Source organism: Macaca nemestrina, chromosome 12 (genome assembly GCF_043159975.1).
Source record: "Macaca nemestrina isolate mMacNem1 chromosome 12, mMacNem.hap1, whole genome shotgun sequence".
In the NCBI taxonomy this organism is placed as follows: Eukaryota; Metazoa; Chordata; class Mammalia; order Primates; family Cercopithecidae; genus Macaca; species Macaca nemestrina.
The window spans coordinates 125,455,063-125,472,920 of record NC_092136.1 but is presented as its reverse complement, the minus strand read 5'-3'; the positions used below and the strand labels follow the sequence as shown (position 1 = coordinate 125,472,920).

The 17,858-nt window shown below is 41.1% G+C and overlaps 3 protein-coding genes across 11 annotated transcripts in view; 2 read left to right on the top strand and 1 right to left on the bottom strand.

Annotated features, from left to right (window-relative positions):
- Nucleotides 1–24: 24 nt before the first annotated feature.
- Nucleotides 25–10,264, top strand: LOC105476254 (pseudouridine synthase 3). 2 transcript variants are annotated; one of them, XM_011732002.3, is made up of 5 exons: nt 25–229; nt 929–1,128; nt 7,608–8,028; nt 8,144–8,709; nt 9,649–10,264. In XM_011732002.3, the coding sequence occupies exons 3-5, from the start codon at nt 7,654–7,656 to the stop codon at nt 10,148–10,150; spliced, it is 1,443 nt and encodes a 480-aa protein (XP_011730304.2). In that variant the 5' UTR covers nt 25–229; nt 929–1,128; nt 7,608–7,653; the 3' UTR covers nt 10,151–10,264. The 2 variants fall into 2 exon arrangements, with proteins under 2 accessions (XP_011730304.2, XP_070931884.1); XM_071075783.1 differs by having other exon boundaries at nt 797–1,128.
- Nucleotides 3,305–17,323, bottom strand: LOC105476252 (HYLS1 centriolar and ciliogenesis associated). Of its 7 annotated transcripts, XM_071075786.1 has the most exons (4): nt 16,913–17,323; nt 12,523–12,572; nt 4,782–4,836; nt 3,305–4,600 (listed from the first exon to the last, which is right to left on the bottom strand). In XM_071075786.1, exon 4 carries the CDS (start codon nt 4,573–4,575, stop codon nt 3,676–3,678), a length of 900 nt encoding a protein of 299 aa, XP_070931887.1. In that variant the 5' UTR covers nt 4,576–4,600; nt 4,782–4,836; nt 12,523–12,572; nt 16,913–17,323; the 3' UTR covers nt 3,305–3,675. The 7 variants fall into 7 exon arrangements, with proteins under 7 accessions (XP_070931887.1, XP_070931886.1, XP_070931885.1 ...); XM_071075785.1 differs by lacking the exon at nt 4,782–4,836 and having other exon boundaries at nt 16,913–16,928; XM_071075784.1 differs by lacking the exons at nt 4,782–4,836; nt 16,913–17,323 and adding an exon at nt 16,709–16,725.
- LOC139357618 (prostate and testis expressed protein 13-like) overlaps nt 15,404–17,858 on the top strand; it is an 89,120-nt gene continuing 86,665 nt past the window's right edge. For both annotated transcript variants that reach the window (XM_071075791.1, XM_071075790.1), the window contains exon 1: nt 15,404–15,613. The gene's annotated coding sequence lies outside the window, so the exon portion shown is untranslated. The remainder of the gene's footprint in view (nt 15,614–17,858) is intronic.

The following is a 17,858-nucleotide window of genomic DNA, read 5'->3' as shown; positions in this document are numbered from 1 at the left end:
GAGGGCAGAGAGCGCGGCGGAGGGCAGAGAGCGCGGCGGAGGGCAGAGAGCGGGACCAAAGGGCAGGGACCCGGGGGCGGAGGGGGCAGCCTCCGTTCCCGCTTCCGCCCGGCGTCCAGCCGCGCACACAGCCCTCCAGGCAGGAGCTCTCCGCACCCCCCGCCGCGCTTTACGCCCGGTGCCCATTTTCCTGGAAATTTCCGCCTTCGCATCACAAGATGTCAGAAAGGTTAGCGAATTGCTTAGAAAAGTGGAGACAATATCTGATGAATTTGATATGACGAATGACCTCGGGAGCACAGTTGCGGAAAGGAAGCAGACCTGTTCAAGCTCTAACTGCTGTTCTTGCCCTAGATACCTGTGATGTTTCACATAGGCTTTTTAAACCTTTTATTTGAAATGTGGTCTCTTGTTAAAAACATTTCCTCTCGGTATAATCTCTACGTCCTACATGCGTTTGCATAATACGGGATCCCTGGATCCCTGGTACTAATGATTTAATGACTGCTCAATTTGGAAGAAAGAACCAAATTCCACCCTCCCCCCCGCCCCCCAGTTTTCTAATTGTAATTTTGAGATTTTGATCAGCATTTCTGGAATTGGGGGCGAAAATACAAAAACACACGAAACTGCAGTCATGATCTCTCCGTGGTGCTGAAGCAACGCTCCCGGCTCTGTGCGGCCACTCTCAGGGCACCTAGTCGTTTGTTTTGAGATTATCATATTCATTTCAGCTTTTAATTCTAATAGTAAATGTTTTCGTCTCTCAATGGTAACTTTATTCTCATTTAACTAGGTACAAAATCGAGCCAGCATCTTCAATGTTTTAGTTTTCGTATAAGGATAGCAGACATTTGAAAAATTACCTTTTTTTCTATTAGTTTAGCGTAGCACTAGAATTCCTCCTTTTATTGCTGTCCTGCCACAGGCCCAGATTCTCCCTTGTTGGTGGAGAAACGGTAGTTGGACTAGAAAACTTGAGGTAGATTCTAGCAGCAAGCTCGGTTCTCAGAACTACATTTCCCACAAACGTGGACTACACTTCCCATGAGGGCTCGGGCGCCTGCGCAGAAGACGCACAGCGACAGCTTCCTGTCTGGGAAACGCAGCGCGGCCGGCTACCGGAAAGTAAGTGTGGGATTTTTGGGGTGGGTTACTTTCTGGGTTCCACAGGGGAAGGGACAAATGGACACACTGCTGAACGGTTGTCTGTTGTCTTCTTTTTGCCCTCTTTCACATACTTTGGCCTTTTCAGGAAAGCATTGGTGTCTGGAAATGAGACATCGCTTAAGACCATGTATTTTTCTTTTGTGCCTGGTACTTTCTGGAGCTCCCGGCGGAAACTCGCCGCAGTCGGGGCGTCTTTAATTCCGTTGTGACGGGAGCTTCAGTGGTCCTTGTACTGTGAAGTACAAAAGTGCTCTGCTGCCCCACTTAGAACTGGATGCTCATAAAACAGTAGAAGTTGAGAACCCAGGATTATGTGGGAGGCTGTGGCAGCAATTTTCAAATTATTTTGGGGATTGCCTTACACACAGAGCACGATTGCTTTCTAGTGATCATAGTGCGTGTCTGCTAATCCTTTGGACAGTACTCCCTCTTCTTCCCTTTGGATTAATATAAAGTTTATCAAGAGGAATGCTATTTGTGTTAACCCACTGGTTCCTGAGATTAGACCTTTTTTTTTTTTTTTTTTTTTTTGAGACTGTCCCCCAGGCAGAGTGCAGTGCCGTGATCACTGCTCACTGCAGCCTCGACCTCCTGAGCTCAAGCGATCCTTCCACCTCAGCCTCCGACTAGCTGGGACTACAGGCGCGCGCCATCTTGGCAGGCTAGTTTTTAATTTTTTGTAGAGACGGGCTCGCTCTGTTGCCCAGGTTGGTCTCGAGCGATCCTCCGTCTTGGCTTCTGAAAATTTTGGGATGACAGGCGTGAGCCACGGCGCCCGGCCCAATGTATGGAACATCTAGTGATGGCTGTTTTAGTTTGTAATTGGTGCTTAGGGGACACACGAATTCCCTCTTTGTGGTCACTTGGCAGCCCTGGCCAAGGTGTTACCTTAAACATCTGCTTGGGAACTACTGCACTTCACCCTGAAGGAGGATAAGGTGTGCTGGAAAAAGCACCGTAGTGTACCAAGTCCTGTTTTTGCCACAAATCTGCCTTATAACCAACTAGACTCACTCTCTGGCCTAGTCCTTTAATTAGCAGGGGAGATGAACTAGTTAACTTTGGAGACTTTGGTAATACTGGACTTTTGAGATCCAAATAAATAATTGGAGTGTTTTGCATGTTAAAATCACCATGTAATTTTTGACCTCATAAAAAGCCGAGGTGTAAATACAAATTACCTTTAATCCCACTACTCAGGAGTTAGGTTTTGATCTTTCCCTGTGTGTACTGAGATCATCCTGTGTTTATATTTCACTTAATTTGCACCTTCCCATATTACTTTCCCCAAGATTCCCAATGACTATTGAATATTCTAATATCTTTAAAAACATTTACTATTCCACTGTTGGTGGACAGTTTGCAGTTTCTACTTGTTTGCGGTGAGTATATCCTACATGCATCTGAGTTGTTGATTACTTCTTTTCCTGACAAATGCCTAACAAACAGAACTGGGTGAATATGTGAATTATGTGGCTTTAAATGTTATAGGGAAAGTGATTTTCGCAGATAGTAACGGTCAAGGTCATTCACCTTTATGTTAAAGCTTTTTCTCTGTGAACAAGCAAACTGTGCCATCATTCTTCTGGCTTCTGGTGTTAAAACTGACAACTTTTAGATTTTAGATGGTGCCCGTTGGGTTAGAAATATCAAGAACAGATAAAAGTACAATTTAAGGTGAGCAGAATTCATATTTTGATCTGCACCCGCATAGGCTAAGTAGGTTCATACCGGTATTTAATTTTGCATCTGATTCCAAATGTTACTAGTTTGAAATTCTACTGGAGTAGGAATAGTCTTCCAAGTGATGCATAATTCCTACAAAAATCTCGGGCAAATTATAAAAAGCATGGTATTCCAGAAAAACAGCTGGCAGGCAAAATATTTTTGAAGTAATTCTGAAATAAAACAAGTTTGAATCCTGTATGTTATATGGTACTGTTTTGGGGCATTATTTAAATAAAACTACTTGGATTTGTTGTATACCTTTAGTAATGAGGGCTCTGTTGTTAACCTCTCCCATCCTTGAGGACTGTGTAAAAGGCAGGTTTTTGTTCCTTCTTATGAGCTCTCATCATAGCCCAGGTTCAAGATCATCTTAGGCAAGTATTTCATTAAATAATGTTCAAGTTCATGAATTTCCAAAATACTTTAATTGATAAGTGTAATGCCCAGCAACTTAAAAAACACACATTAAAGCACAGCAACTCACAATGATAGGTAAAAAAGGTTACAGGACACAAAGGGCCCTTACTAATTTGAAAAAATAGAAAGACCAGGTCTGTTGTTCTTTCTGATGATTTATCTTGCAACTGCTGGATTTGAGTGGCAATTTGGAAGTATCTGATACCAATGTGATATATAGCTAGGAAAGACCAATGATAGGTGAAGTCCTTACCGTAAGATGTTTCTAAGAGCTTTTCAAGACAATTGTTTCTATTTAAAAGGAACGATATAAAGAGCTGGGTTATCTCAAACAATCCTGTGAAAGAAGTTTAAAAAGATTTAAGAAGGAGAAAGAGGGAAGGGAAGCTTCCTGGGTATGACACCATTTGCAAGGTCACAACGAACACCCCAACGGAGTGCAGACCTTTTCTTCTCTGTTGGTACTAGATAATTGTTTGGGACATATATGTGCTGAGGTTTGGATTGGGGTTCTGCTCGACAAAGCATCTGCTCTCGGACACCCCAGCGTAATTCCTTCCTATGATCTTCACCAGGTAAACGTATTGAGTCCCAGTCCCGTTTGTACTCAAAATACCGGGCTACCCGGTCTGTCTTGCCCCGGTTTCGGCTTAACTGGTCCAGCTTTGGGAGAATAAAGGACTTTGGTCTGCTGGCAACAATCAGGTCTTGTTCGTAAGCTGGAGAGCCCATTCCTTCTCTTTGTAGAGAGCAAATGAGCTGATCTTGAGAAATTCCTTGGTATTCATGTGGTGGATTAAATTTTTGTGAAATATCAAATGAAGATTCCTTGTCTTCCTGGAACTGCACATTCATCAGCCTTTGTCTTAAGTCCCAGAGACCCTGATCGTTTTCTGTACCAGATTCTGATTCACTGATAATCGACTCATCTGTTACTAATACTTCCCCATCTGGCTTTCTACGCAGCACCTTTCTCTTCATCACTGGCTTTCGGAGTCTTTGGGAGGCCTCAGAGACTGTTTCTGAAGTGACATTACTTTCTACATGTGGGTACTGTAGTTGCACAGGAAGAGTAGGTCGCTTTCCTGGGGCTATTGAAGCTTTACTGTAGGGATCATATTGGATAGATTGGGCTTCTCTCCTAACATCTCCTTCACCCTGCCCTGCACAGATGTGGGTAAAAGCTGTAGCAGCTGCCAACATTCGTTCTTCTGGATCCATATTAGCCCATACTTGTCTATCAGGTAGAAGTTCTTCCATTGCTTCCCCTACACTGTAGGACCTTCTGCAAGAGATAACATTGGTCAGTTTTCTGATAATAAATTCCCAGCTCATAAATTGCTCATTCCTTTCTATTTTATAGCAGTCAAGTGGAGAAAGAATGGCTAAGGCAATCATAAATTCAATACAGGGTAGTATCAGAACAGTTTAGAGGGGCCTTAACTCAGTTCTAGGCAATCTATTACCTGCTTTCATTTCCACTCTTACTCCTGCTTTCTACTGTTTTGCCATCTTCAGGTCCTAAAACAGGACAGTATAATTCTGGCATAAGAAAAGCTTGAAACTACATGATATGGGGCATACTGCTTAATGTACACTGTGTAACAGGTACTTAGGGAGTATTTTATGTGCCTGCCATTGTCCTATGTGCTTTACATTTATTAATTCATGTAATTTTCAGCTGTGGGATTATCTGCTTTTCACAGATGAATAACATGAGGCACAGAGAAGTTAAATAACTTGCCCAAGGTTACTCAGCTAGTAAGTAGTGGAGCTGAAATTCTAACTCAAGCAGTTTGGCTTCAGACTGAGTCCCCGCTTTTAACCATAAAAGAGTGATCTAAAAAAAAAAATCACAAAAGCAGTGTTGTGTTCTCACACACACATATAATGTGTATATATATATATGCATACATATAATTTCTATGCTTTAGTAATTTTTTTTTTTGAGATGAAGACTTGCTGCCGCCTAAGCTGGAGCACAGTGGCACGATCTCGGCTCACTGCAACCTCCACTCCCGGGTTCAAGCGATTTTCCTGCCTAAGACTCCGGCGTAAGTGGGACTACTACATGCGTGGGCCACCATGCCCAGCTAATTTTTGAATTTTTAGTAGAGACAGGGTTTTACCATGTTAGCCAGGCTGGTCTCAAAATGCCTGACCTCAGGCACCCCACCCGCCTCGGCTTCCCAAAGTGCTGGAATTACATGCGTGAGCCACCGCGCCCAGCTGTCTTAGTAATTTTAACGCATCTTCAGTTGCCAGCTAAATCTGTTTATTCTAGTGTCTGAAACAAATAAATACTACCCACATCAATCAGCCACATACCCAATGCTAGTTTCCTGACTGGATCTGAGATAGGTATCTACTGTCCACTATTTCCTGTGTCCCCACTGTTTTTCTTTTTAAACCGAAAAACTAATACATGCACATGATAATTTTAAGCAAGGACGTTCCCTCCCCCACCAATTTTTACTCTCAAAGGCAATTTCTTATGATTATCCAGAAATTTTCCATATTCACATGTACATTTATTTTTTTATACCATAAAGGAGAGCACTACACAACTCTTCTGAACCTTAAAGATAATCTTGGTTATCCAGCTATATCAGAACAGGCCGACCTTCTTCATTTTATGTTGTGCGGAATTCCAATGTATGAATATACCATACATTTATTCAGCCATTCCCTTACTGTTGTAATTTAGGTTTATAGATTTACTGATGCTAAAACGAATATCTTGCAAGTTTTTATCTATTTGTGCAAGCATATGAATGGGTTAAATTTCTAGACATGGGAGATGTGGGCCAAAAGGTATGTGTATATTCAATTTTAAGAGCTGTTGCCAAAATGTTTACCTCCAAAGAAGCTGTACTGACCATATATTAACAGAGCTTGTTTCTCTATTCCCTCTCCAAAGTGGTATACTATCAAACTTTGTCTTTGCAGTCACTTCCTTGAAAAATAGTTCATATCCTTTTGCATTTACTTCAGCTGAGTAAAATTGAGCATTTAGAAATTTTTTTAACAAATATTTTTATAAGCTTTTTTCTTTTTGTTTGAAATGCTTGGTCTTTGTCCGTCTGACTCTCAAGTTGCTGGATTTTTTTCTTTTTCATTAAAACTGATTTATATATTCATGAAATACATATTAAGGAAGATAGCACTTCACCATCACTTATTTTTTTTCTTCTCAATTTGTTGTTTGCCTTTTGACTTTATTTTTTGCTGGGAGAAATTTTTACTTTTAGGTCACATCTTTTGTTTTTCTACAGTTTCTGGGTTTCTAGACTGTTTTGCTTAGAAATGCCTTTCCTACTCCAGAATTTAAGAAAAACGTTATTCCATGTTTTCTTCTAGTACTTTCAGTTTCATTTTTTACAGTTTAAACTTTTAATCTGTTATAGATACAGAAACTCAGAGTAAAATACTAAGCTACCTACACTTAGAGAACATAGCCTTAGAACAGATGTGGAGATGGTCTTCTCTAACTAAAGTAACCATCAGTCACAGATTGTCTAGGACCATCCCAATTTTAAGGATGTAGTATAGTTGTCCTCAGATTATTGAAATATAACAGGAATTTCCACACTGACATCTACATTACATCAGACTGACTTTTTAAACTATTAGAGGTATGGAAATCTAATATGCATTTAATTCAGCTTTAAAAAGGGGTCAGTGTGCTTAATTACCTTTTTTTCTCCCATCAAAAAGGCTTAAAGTGAGAAAATCTTGTCTCTAGCTTCTACTTCCAATGTGAAATACAACCATCAGTAAGCTTCTTCAGTTAGGCTAGCTTCTACTGCACCACCTAATATTCATCTAACGAATATGAGATGATGGAACATACAAGTCATTTATTTGAAATAATGGAAAGCAGTAGAAACCCAGAGCAGACATAAGTAGCCCACATAAAGAAATCTTATGACTAGAGAATTGAATACAATGAGAAATCAAATGGAAATGTTTTAGAGAAAAACTATTTGTAACATCAGTCCTCAATCAATTCAGTGAAGATAAAGAAATGAAATCTATAGACATTCTCCCTAAATTTTGACTGCTTTAATGAAACCTTAATAATGACAGCTGAATAATAGTTCTTTACGTCTGTGAACTGGCCAGAAGGGATGGAAAAGAGTATCTATGGATGATCAACCCACAATAAAGCTAAGGCTTGTATCCCTGGAAAAGCAAAAGTATATTCTTTGGGCGTTAAATTTTATATACCATTGGAATATCATCAAAGGAACTGGCACTGAAACTGTTGTATCCCTTTGCTCTCTTTTCAGACAGGGCGGACCTGTATGATTCCTTTATTCCTGGGGCCGTTGTATCATGGCTGATGACACAGACAGAAACCAGACTGAAAAACTCCTAAAAAGAGTACAAGAACTGGAGCAAGAGGTGCAAAGACTTAGAACGGAACAGGCCAAAAATAAGGAGGACTCAAACATTAGAAAAAATTCATCAGGAGCTGGAAAAACTAAGCGTGCATTTGATTTCAGTGCTCATGGACGAAGACATGTAGCCCTAAGAATAGCCTATATGGGCTGGGGATACCAGGGCTTTGCTAGTCAGGAAAACACAAATAATACCATTGAAGAGAAACTGTTTGAGGCTCTAAGTAAGACTCGACTGGTAGAAAGCAGACAGACATCCAATTATCACCGATGTGGGAGAACAGACAAAGGAGTTAGTGCCTTTGGACAGGTAAGGGCCAATACGCTGTTTCTCAAAGCAAGCAATACTAGGATATTCTAGGCATACACACTGGGTACTGAGATTATTTGTCTCTAAAACCCAGTATCTTTGTCTAACTCCACAGGTGATTTCACTTGACCTTCGCTCTCAATTTCCAAGGGGCAGGGATTCTGAGGACTTTAATGTAAAAGAGGAAGCAAATGCTACTGCTGAAGAGATCCGTTATACCCACATTCTCAATCGGGTACTCCCTCCAGACATCCGTATATTGGCCTGGGCCCCTGTAGAACCAAGCTTCAGTGCTAGGTTCAGCTGTCTTGAGCGGACTTACCGCTATTTTTTCCCTCGTGCTGATTTAGATATTGTAGCCATGGATTATGCAGCTCAGAAGTATGTTGGCACCCATGATTTCAGGAACTTGTGTAAAATGGATGTAGCCAATGGTGTGATTAATTTTCAGAGAACTATTCTGTCTGCTCAAGTACGGCTAGTGGGCCAGAGCCCAGGTGAGGGGAGATGGCAAGAACCTTTCCAGTTATGTCAGTTTGAAGTGACTGGCCAGGCATTCCTTTATCATCAAGTCCGATGTATGATGGCTATCCTCTTTCTGATTGGCCAAGGAATGGAGAAGCCAGAGATTATTGATGAGCTGCTGAATATAGAGAAAAATCCCCAGAAGCCTCAATATAGGTGAGTTAAAAACAAAAAACAAATGGCGCATGGCTGTAGTCCCAGCTACTCAGGAGGCTGAGGCAAAGAATAACTTGAAGCCAGGAGGCGGAGGTTGCACTGAGCTGAGATTGGACCACTGCATTCCAGCCTGGGTGACAGAGGGAGACTGTCTCAAAAACAAAAAAAAAAAAAGAAAAAAATAGCATATCCTCCTCTCCCCTGTAACTATCTAAATAATGGTCACTGATTCTGCCTTCGTGAAGCTTTAATCGGAATTGTAGAATGTTACGAACATGTAAGAGAGAGCAGTATATTCTAATTTCCTCTCATTGTTCTATCCCATGAGTAAAGAGACAGGTGTTTTGACCAGGCTCCTTAAGTAAAAGGACATTAATTTCTACATCTTTGTTGTTTCTGAATTTATGTTGAGGTATTATTGTTAGGATGTGGTAAAATTAAAATGAACAAACTATTCATATTAAATCTTGCTTGTTTTATATTACTGAGTAGTCATCCTACTCTACTTCTGAATTTTTCCTAATTTCATATTTCTGAAACGGTAGGAAAGAAAGAATAGTGAAGATTTTTATTTTGAGAACAGGCTGAGATAGATACCAATAATTTTACCCATACTATACAAAATTGCAATGCTATTGACAAATTTGGAAAAAATACCAGCTGTTTTTAATTTTATAGCAGTATGATGGAGCCATGTCTTGTTAGCACTGACATTTACCTAACATAGATCAGGTTGGTCTGATTTGTTGCATTTTTCATTATTGTAATAAAGGTGTTCAAGGTTAGGGATGGTGAGATATTTTCTCAGCTATTAGTCAATATTAACATCAACGGTGACCTCCTACCCGGCTCCCTTAATGCAACTAACCCTTAGATTTTAAAGAACTGTTAGATGGCTGCTATGTATTCTCAAACTCTTTCTTTTCTCTTTTTCTCTAGTATGGCTGTAGAATTTCCTCTAGTCTTATATGACTGTAAGTTTGAAAATGTCAAGTGGATCTATGACCAGGAGGCTCAGGAGTTCAATATTACCCACCTACAACAACTGTGGGCTAATCATGCTGTCAAAACTCACATGTTGTATAGTATGCTACAAGGACTGGACTCTGTTGCAGTACCATGTGGAATTGGACCAAAGATGGATAGAATGACAGAATGGGGAAATGTTAAGCCCTCTGTCATAAAGCAGACCAGTGCCTTTGTAGAAGGAGTGAAGATGCGCACATATAAGCCCCTCATGGACCGTCCTAAATGCCAAGGATTGGAATCCCGGATTCAGCATTTTGTACGTAGGGGACGAATTGAGCACACACATTTATTCCATGAGGAAGAAACAAAAGCCAAAAGGGACTGTAATGACATAATAGAGGAAGAGAATACTAATTTGGAGACACCAACAAAGAGGGTCTGTGTTGACACAGAAATTAAAAGCATCATTTAACTGCCAGGATCTAGGAACCACCTAACGGTAGGTGGACAGAAAGGAAAAAAAAATGTACTTGCAAGTACTAGGAATTCAGATGATCAGCTCTTAAAAAAAAAAAAAAAGCAAAAAGACTAAAGCCCTATTAAGGAAGTTATTGCTTTAATAAGAAATTTCAAATACTCTCTTATCCCGGTCCAAAAGGATTAAGAGACTAAAGAAGCAAAAAGCAGTCGTAAAATGGAGACATATTTACGTACACCTGGAAACCTGTGCCTTGTATTCAAATTAATTAAAGCGTAATCCTGCAAGTATCTAATTTGTTGTGTTTTTCTCCCCCAAAGCAGATAAGTTATTCACTACTCATCTGATTTTCATAAACTGCTTCACCTGAGTGTCTTATTTTCTAAGACAGAATTTAAAAATATTAAATTCATTTAATTAAAGACTGGATAAATTGGTTTAATGCCAGGCACCTACCTGGAAGTTAACTAAATGAATAAAGCACAGTACCTTATCTTACAAAGCATATAAATCTAGTGCAAAGGTTGGTAAATGTTTCTGTGAAGGATTAAAGAGTAAATGTTTTAGGCTTTGTGAAACACAAATGACGTCCATTGCATACGTATTTTTACAATCCTTTACAAATGTAAAAAGCACTCATAGTTCATGGGCCATGGTGTTTGCCAAGCCTTGGGCTAGTGACTATACGCAAGTTCTTATAGAGGAGATATTAAAGCTAAATCTTACAGAACAAGTGGGAGCCAGTTAAAGTAAGGAAAACCACTTTAAGTGTGTCAGAAGGCAGAAGATACAGTTTGTATAAAGGGTTAGAGATGACAGGATATGCATTCAGGCAACTGTGAATTCTTTAATATGGCTTGAGAGTGACAAGAACGTAGTTTAAAAAGGTAAGCAAAGGTCACATTTGTAGAGCAAAGGCATTCCTTAAAAAGCTCAGATTTTGCAGGGCCACTGAAAGAATTTACATGCCCAACAGAATTGTGTGGCAAAAATATTGCTCTGAGTGTTCTGTGGATGGGAAGAAGGCAAGATTGGAGGCATTGTGACAAATTAGGTGGTTGTTGGAGTAATGGAGGCAATGGATGATGAAACGGCCTAGAAGAGACTTTTAGTGAGGCGAACGGAGAGAAGTAGATGAATTTCAGATTAAGAAAGTAGAAACAACAGAACTCAGTGAATATGCTGTTCAAAACTAGGGAGGCGTTCTAGATAACTCCTAAGTTTCAGATGTGAGCAAAATGAGTGGCTGGTAGTACCACATACTGAGAGAGGAAAAATGAGATGGGGCTTTGCTTGTTCTCAAAGCAAAGTTAATAAGTGACCCTCAAAATATTACTTGTGAACACCAGTATTTATTCAAAAGAACTCAAAGTTGTCTTAAATACATTATGCTTTGCAGCCATAAAAATAATAAACATCATAATTTGAACTCAGACCTTCTTCCTCAATAATAATTTTCATAATTGCAGCGTGTGTTATCCACATTTGGAATTTTTACAAATGCTACCTCAGAGAACGAGTAATTTTACAAACTTACATTTGAAGGCTTCTTGTTTATTCTACCTACGACGACTGTTTTGACTTATGTAGTCACTAAATTCTTACTCTTCTAGATTGGATAGTACAATCTAGTCAACGTTGAAAGGATTTTACTTAAGATCTAAGACCCTGATTCTCTAATTTACACTTCTACCATGTTTATGAGATCCAAAGTTTTACTTACCAACCAATAATTAGTTATTTCCTAACCATGCTCAAGACTCCAGGTATACAAATATGTTTTCTATCCTCCAGCTGCTAGTGCAAATAACACATGGGACAATTAAAAACAATACTAATATATAAATTGACAGAGCGAGATTCCGTCTCAAAAAAAAAAAACAAAAAAAAAATACTAATATATAAATCATAAACTAATACTCCATAATTTCTACAGAAGCCCAGCAGGGGGTGGACCACAGAAATAAGACTTCACTGAAAGTTCCAGATTTAGGAAGTAAAATAGCATACAAAAGGTGACGTGACCCTGTAGTACTGAAAAGTACATTATAATAGCTGTTATATCCTAGCAGAGAGGGAACCAGAAAATATCCCCATTTTAGAGATGGGGAAATAGTGGTACAAAATTACTTAAGATTTATTCAAAATTGCCCATTGTATCATCCAAGTCTTCTGGATTTGAATCATTATCACTGCTTTTTGGGTCCTAGTCTATCAACACTTCATTATGCCCTGAGTATTCTTAAAATATAATTACTTTGGCCTTTGATTTTGATTTAAAGAGCCTCTTTTTCATGTAATCAATGATCATGGTGGAATAAAACATGTAAGTGCAAACCAAAGTTGTTTTTTTCTGAATTTCTTACCTTATTTCAATGTATCTTGATTGGCATTTACATTCAATTAAAAAAAAAACCTAGAAAAGAAGAATAGAGCTTAAAAAAATTAACTCTGAAGCAGTGATACATGGAACAAAATGCACTAACCAAAAGTCATTGTTAGGATACTGTGTAGAAGCAAAGGAATCAGAAGATCAGGGTCTTAGATCTTAAGTAAAATCCTTTCAAGTTTGGCTAGATTATACTATCCGATCTAGAAGAGTAAGAATTTAGTGACTACATTTTTGGTAGTTGCCATAGAAAAAGTCAAGACAGTCATCACAGGTGGAACAAATGGGAAGCCCCCAAATGCAACTTTGCAAAATTACTTGTTCTCTTAGGCAGCATTTGTACAAATTCCAAAGTCTCTGACCCATGGTAGGGACTAAATAAATGTTAGAATAAAGGAATTATTTCAATAGGTTGTGAAATTTAAATGACACTTTTTATATATCTATACATAAATAACCATTTGTGAGACTCTGTTTGGGCCAGGAAGACTTTTGGCAGTAAAGCCAAGAGCTAGTTTTTTTTTTTTTTTTTTAATGGCATGTGTCCTACTATACAGTGATTAATGTGTTATTTCCTCTGCATTTCAACTGTGTCACACTCCTATTTTTTTCCTTGAACATATGAAGATGGTGTTTGCAAACAAATAAAATACAAACTTTAATAAGGTCCATAGGTAACTGTCAGTTCCTTCTCTTTGTAATATAAAAGATAGAACAATCCTATCTCTTTACAGGGAAACTTTCACATAAAAGCTAGAGCAACTTGTATTTTGTAAACACAGACAACATTGACCAAAATACCTAATGATATCTTCTCTCCAAAAATCTCAGTGACTCAGCATCCTAGGTTTAGCTAGTTACAATCAAAAGGATTTCAAGGGTAGAAGGGGCGAAGACTTTAAATTGAGATAAAGGGACTGGGTCAGTAGACTGTTACAGGGAGGCTAGTGCAGTTATAACAAATTTCTCTACCTCTGGGGAGGTAAGCAAGCAGCTTAAGGAATCATAGTATTAAAACAAAACATCCTACCACAAAGGCAAACAATACCATAATGAAGGCAAAAGAGACAACAAACTGGGAGAAATACTTGTAACAGGTTTAAATATCAGTAATTTGAATTCCTCTTAGAAAGCTATTAAAGGGTATACATATCAGTAAGATAAGGGAGAAAAAACAGATGCTTTACCAAAGAAATAATAACTAATAAACAGGCTGGGCGCAGTGGTTCATGCCTGTAATTCCAGCACTTTGGAGGCTGAGGTGGGAGGATCGCTTGGGGCTGGGAAGTAGTTAAAGACCAACCTGTGCAACACAGCAAGACCCCCATCTCTCAAAGAAAAAGAAAAAAAGGTTAGGCGTGGTGGCGTAAGCCTGTAGTCTCAGTACTATGGGGGCTGAAGCAGGAGGACCACTTGAACCCTGGAGTTTGAGGCTGCAATGAGCTATGATCTGGCCACTGCACTCCAGCCTGGGCACAAAGTCAAAGTCTGTTTGTAAACAACAACAAAAATTAATAAACAGAAAACATGTTCAATCTCAATAATGTGTATAAAAGCATTACGACACCATTTCAGATTGGTAAGATTTTTCAATACCCAGTGCTGGCGAGTGTGTGAAGAAATAAAAACAAGCGTCCTTATTCTGCCCTGTGTGTTGGGGATAATCCGTTTTTCCAGAAGGCAGTTTGGCATTATTATTGTTTGAGTCGAGTCTCTGTCGCCCAGGCAGTGATCTCAGCTCACTTGCAACCTCCGTCTCGCAGGTTCAAGCGATTCTCCTGCCTCAGCCTCCCAAGTAGCTGAGAGCACAAGCACCCGCCACCACGCCCGTCCAATTTTTTTTTCTATTTTTAGTAGAGACGTGGTTTCACCATGTTTGCCAGCTGGTTTCAAACTCCCAATCTCAAGTGATCCGCCCGCCTCGGCCTCCCAAAGTGCTGGGATAACAGGCGTGAGCCACCGCGGCCGGCCTGATTTCTGATTTATAATGCCAAACTGCCCTCTAGAAAAAACGGATTATTCCCAACACACAGGGCATAAAAGTGCTTGCTTTTATTTCTCCACTTTCTCACCAGCACTGGGTACTGAAAAATCTTACCAATCTAAAAAGATATCTTAATGTTTTCCTTTGCATGCTTAGTGAGATTGTAGACTGTTTAGAATAGAAAAGATTTACTTCCATTTCGGGGTGGGCAAACACCTTGGACGGTTCCATGCGGCAATTCACAAAAGCTGCAGCTAGAGGGCGACAAAACACGCTCCGCCTTTCAATGGCAAAGCTCGCAGTCGCCCCGCCTGGCCGCGGGCGTGGCTAGGACCCGGATCGCCAGCGGCCTTCGGGACTCCGCTCCAGTCCCGGGGCCGTGGCCGGCCTCCGCCTGGTCCCAGGGGCGCGGCCCAGAAGCTAAGGGAGACCACCAGGACAAAGACGGCGGCGGCGGCCAGCGCACACCGCTACCTCCAGGGGCCGCGGCCCGCCGCGCACAGCGCCTGTAGCTCACGCTGCCCGGGCCGCCTTCCTCAGGAACGCAGAGGTTCGGGACTGCTCGCCAGGCAGGACCTGGAAACCAGGGAGGGAAGCTGCCACTCTGCACCATCCCGACGGTGGGAAAAGGAGCGAGAGCTCCCGTGGCAGTGGGCCGGCAGTCACCAGGTCCCCGCGTCCCGCCGCTTCCGGCCTTCGCCTGGCTTACCCGCGTCGCCGAAGTCCACTCTCTCTACACCGCGTCCTGCCAGCCGCCGGCAGAGCACCGCAGATTCTGTTAGCTTTCGCGTAGCTGGCGCACGCGCACTTCCCCCCACGCGCCGAGCCTGCCGTTAACCGCCGGCCGCGGAGGTTTAAATCCCGAGAGCGAACCTGCACCCTTAGCCCCGCCCACCATCCCTCTTATTGGTCCTGAGGGTAAACGTCCTCCAAGTCTGCATCCTGATTGGTGCACATTTTCTCTTGGCCTTCTCCGCAAGCGGGAGCATGCCCGGGATTTCGCATGCTGCGCTAAAAATGGATATCCGGGCCCGCCTAGCTGAGGCGTGCAGGCAGCAGTTGTTGCTGCGATGCCTACGGTGTAGTAAGTCTGGAAGGGAGGTTGGGCCCTCGAAGAGAAGGAGAAAACTCTCAAACCTTGGCTAACGGCGAGGTAGCTGGGATTTTGGAGAGGCCGCCTAACGTTCTGCCACCTCATTGGAATCAGCCTCCGCCCTTCTCAACTGCTGGCTGCTGCGGGGCCAGTGGTGCCGGGAGGGGAAGGCGCTCAGGGCATGGTTCCAACCGTCTGCCTGGGCGCTCTAGACGTGCCCTTAGGGCCTGACAGAGCGGCTGTATGAAGCCCCGGCGCACTGAGCTCCTCCTGAGTAGCTGGGACTACAGGTGTGTGCCACCACAGCTAGCTAATTTTTGTATTTTTAGTAGAGAACGGGGTTTCACCATATTGGCCAGGCTAGTCTTGAACTCCTGACCTCAAGCGATCCTCCGGCCTCCACCTGCCAAAGTGCTGGGATTTCCAGCGTGAGCCACCGTGCGTTGCCCCAATTAGTTTCTTGTTATCCTTTATATTAAATGTTGATCTTTGAAAACCTTTAATACATAGCAACTTGAAGGATCTACTCCTGCATATTTCATATTTCAAGTGGTATCTTGTGTTCTACCCAACCCTGGTTTTTTTGTGGATTATTTAGTCCTCCAATTTTTCTTAGATCTGATTTAATAATGCTTGTGGTTCCCAGAAATCTACTGAACCCAGGTCAAACCTTAAACAAGAAACTTTAACCAAGACCACTTAAAATAGAGTATATAGAAGAAAATCTTACTCTGCAAACCAAATCTCATCTTAAAAATTTGTTATGGAAAATTTCAAACAAATTTTGAAAAGCCATACATAATGAAGCCCGGTGAACTCAATATCAGATTCAGCAATGATTAACTTATGACCCGTCTTGTTATTTCTATATCACTAACCACATACCTTGTCTTGTATTGTTTTGAAGCAAATACAAAGTATCTGAAATCTAAATATTTCAGTATAATCTCTGGAAAATTAAAGGACGTCTTAAAAACATACCATAATATTATTATCACACCTGAAGTACTTAATATGTTTTCTTGCTATCATCAAATATCCAGAGTTCAATTTTCTGCTTGTCTTTTTTTTTTTTAGTCTGCTTACCTGGGTCAGGATCCAGTCAAATCCATGTGATATGTCAAATCCATATGTTCTTAAGCTTCTTTTATTCTTTAAATTCCTCCTTCATTTTTTTTTTCCTTGCAATTTATTTGTCAAAGGAACCAGGTGATTGGTCCTGTAAAATCTCCCGTAATCTGGAATTTGCTGATTACATCTAAGCGGTGTCGTTTAACATGGCTTCCTTACCTTTTGATTGCAACACAGCTCTCTTCCGTATGCTTTCCCTAATTAGGTGTTGTTGGTTTATCAACTCATCAACTTCTTTATGCACTCAGATATTGCTTTCAACTGGTTATATCATCATGCTTAAGGTAACCGCTCCTTTTTTTTTTTTTTTTTTGAAATAGAGTCTCCTTCTTGTCGCCCAGGTTAGAGTGCAATGGCGCGATCTCGACCCACTGCAGCCTCCGCCTCCTGGGTTCAAGTGATTCTCCTGCCTCAGCCTCCTGAGTAGCTGGTATTACAGGCACGTGCCACCGTGCCTAGCTAATTTTGGTATTTTTATTAGAGACGGGGTTTTGCCATGTTGGCCAGGCTGGTCTTGAACTCCTGACCTCAGGTGATTCACCCGCCTCGGCCTCCCAAAGTGTGGGGATTACAGGCGTGAGCCACCGCGCCCGGCCAAGTTAACCACTCCTTTATGATATCTTTGCTTACCTCACCTCTTTGTTGACATTTTCAGACAAACTTCTTCAACTATAGTCCTCCCTTATCTGACTAATTACATCCTGTCTCTAATATTTTCAGTTCTTCTCTGTTTAAGTCTTCTCGGTATTGAAGGCAGAACAATAATGGCATAAAGAATAACAACATGAAAATAACCAGCTTTCCCTTGACACTGCTGCTCCCTTCTGTCAGCCTTTTTGCCCATCCTCTCTCCCCTATTTTCTTTGCTCAGTTGCTCCTTAAGTCCCTACATTCTGGATTCTACCCTCATCAGTATATTCAAACTGTACTTTCAAAGGTCACCAGTGATCTTGATAGTCAGCTCCAGTTGTCTTGCTCAGCCCTCATTCTTTTTTACTTCTTAAAAGTATTTGATAATCAATTCTGCAAGTATTTAATGAACCCCCGTGGTTAGTACTGTGCTATGTCTTGGTGATTTGATAGTGAATAAAAAGACACAATTTCT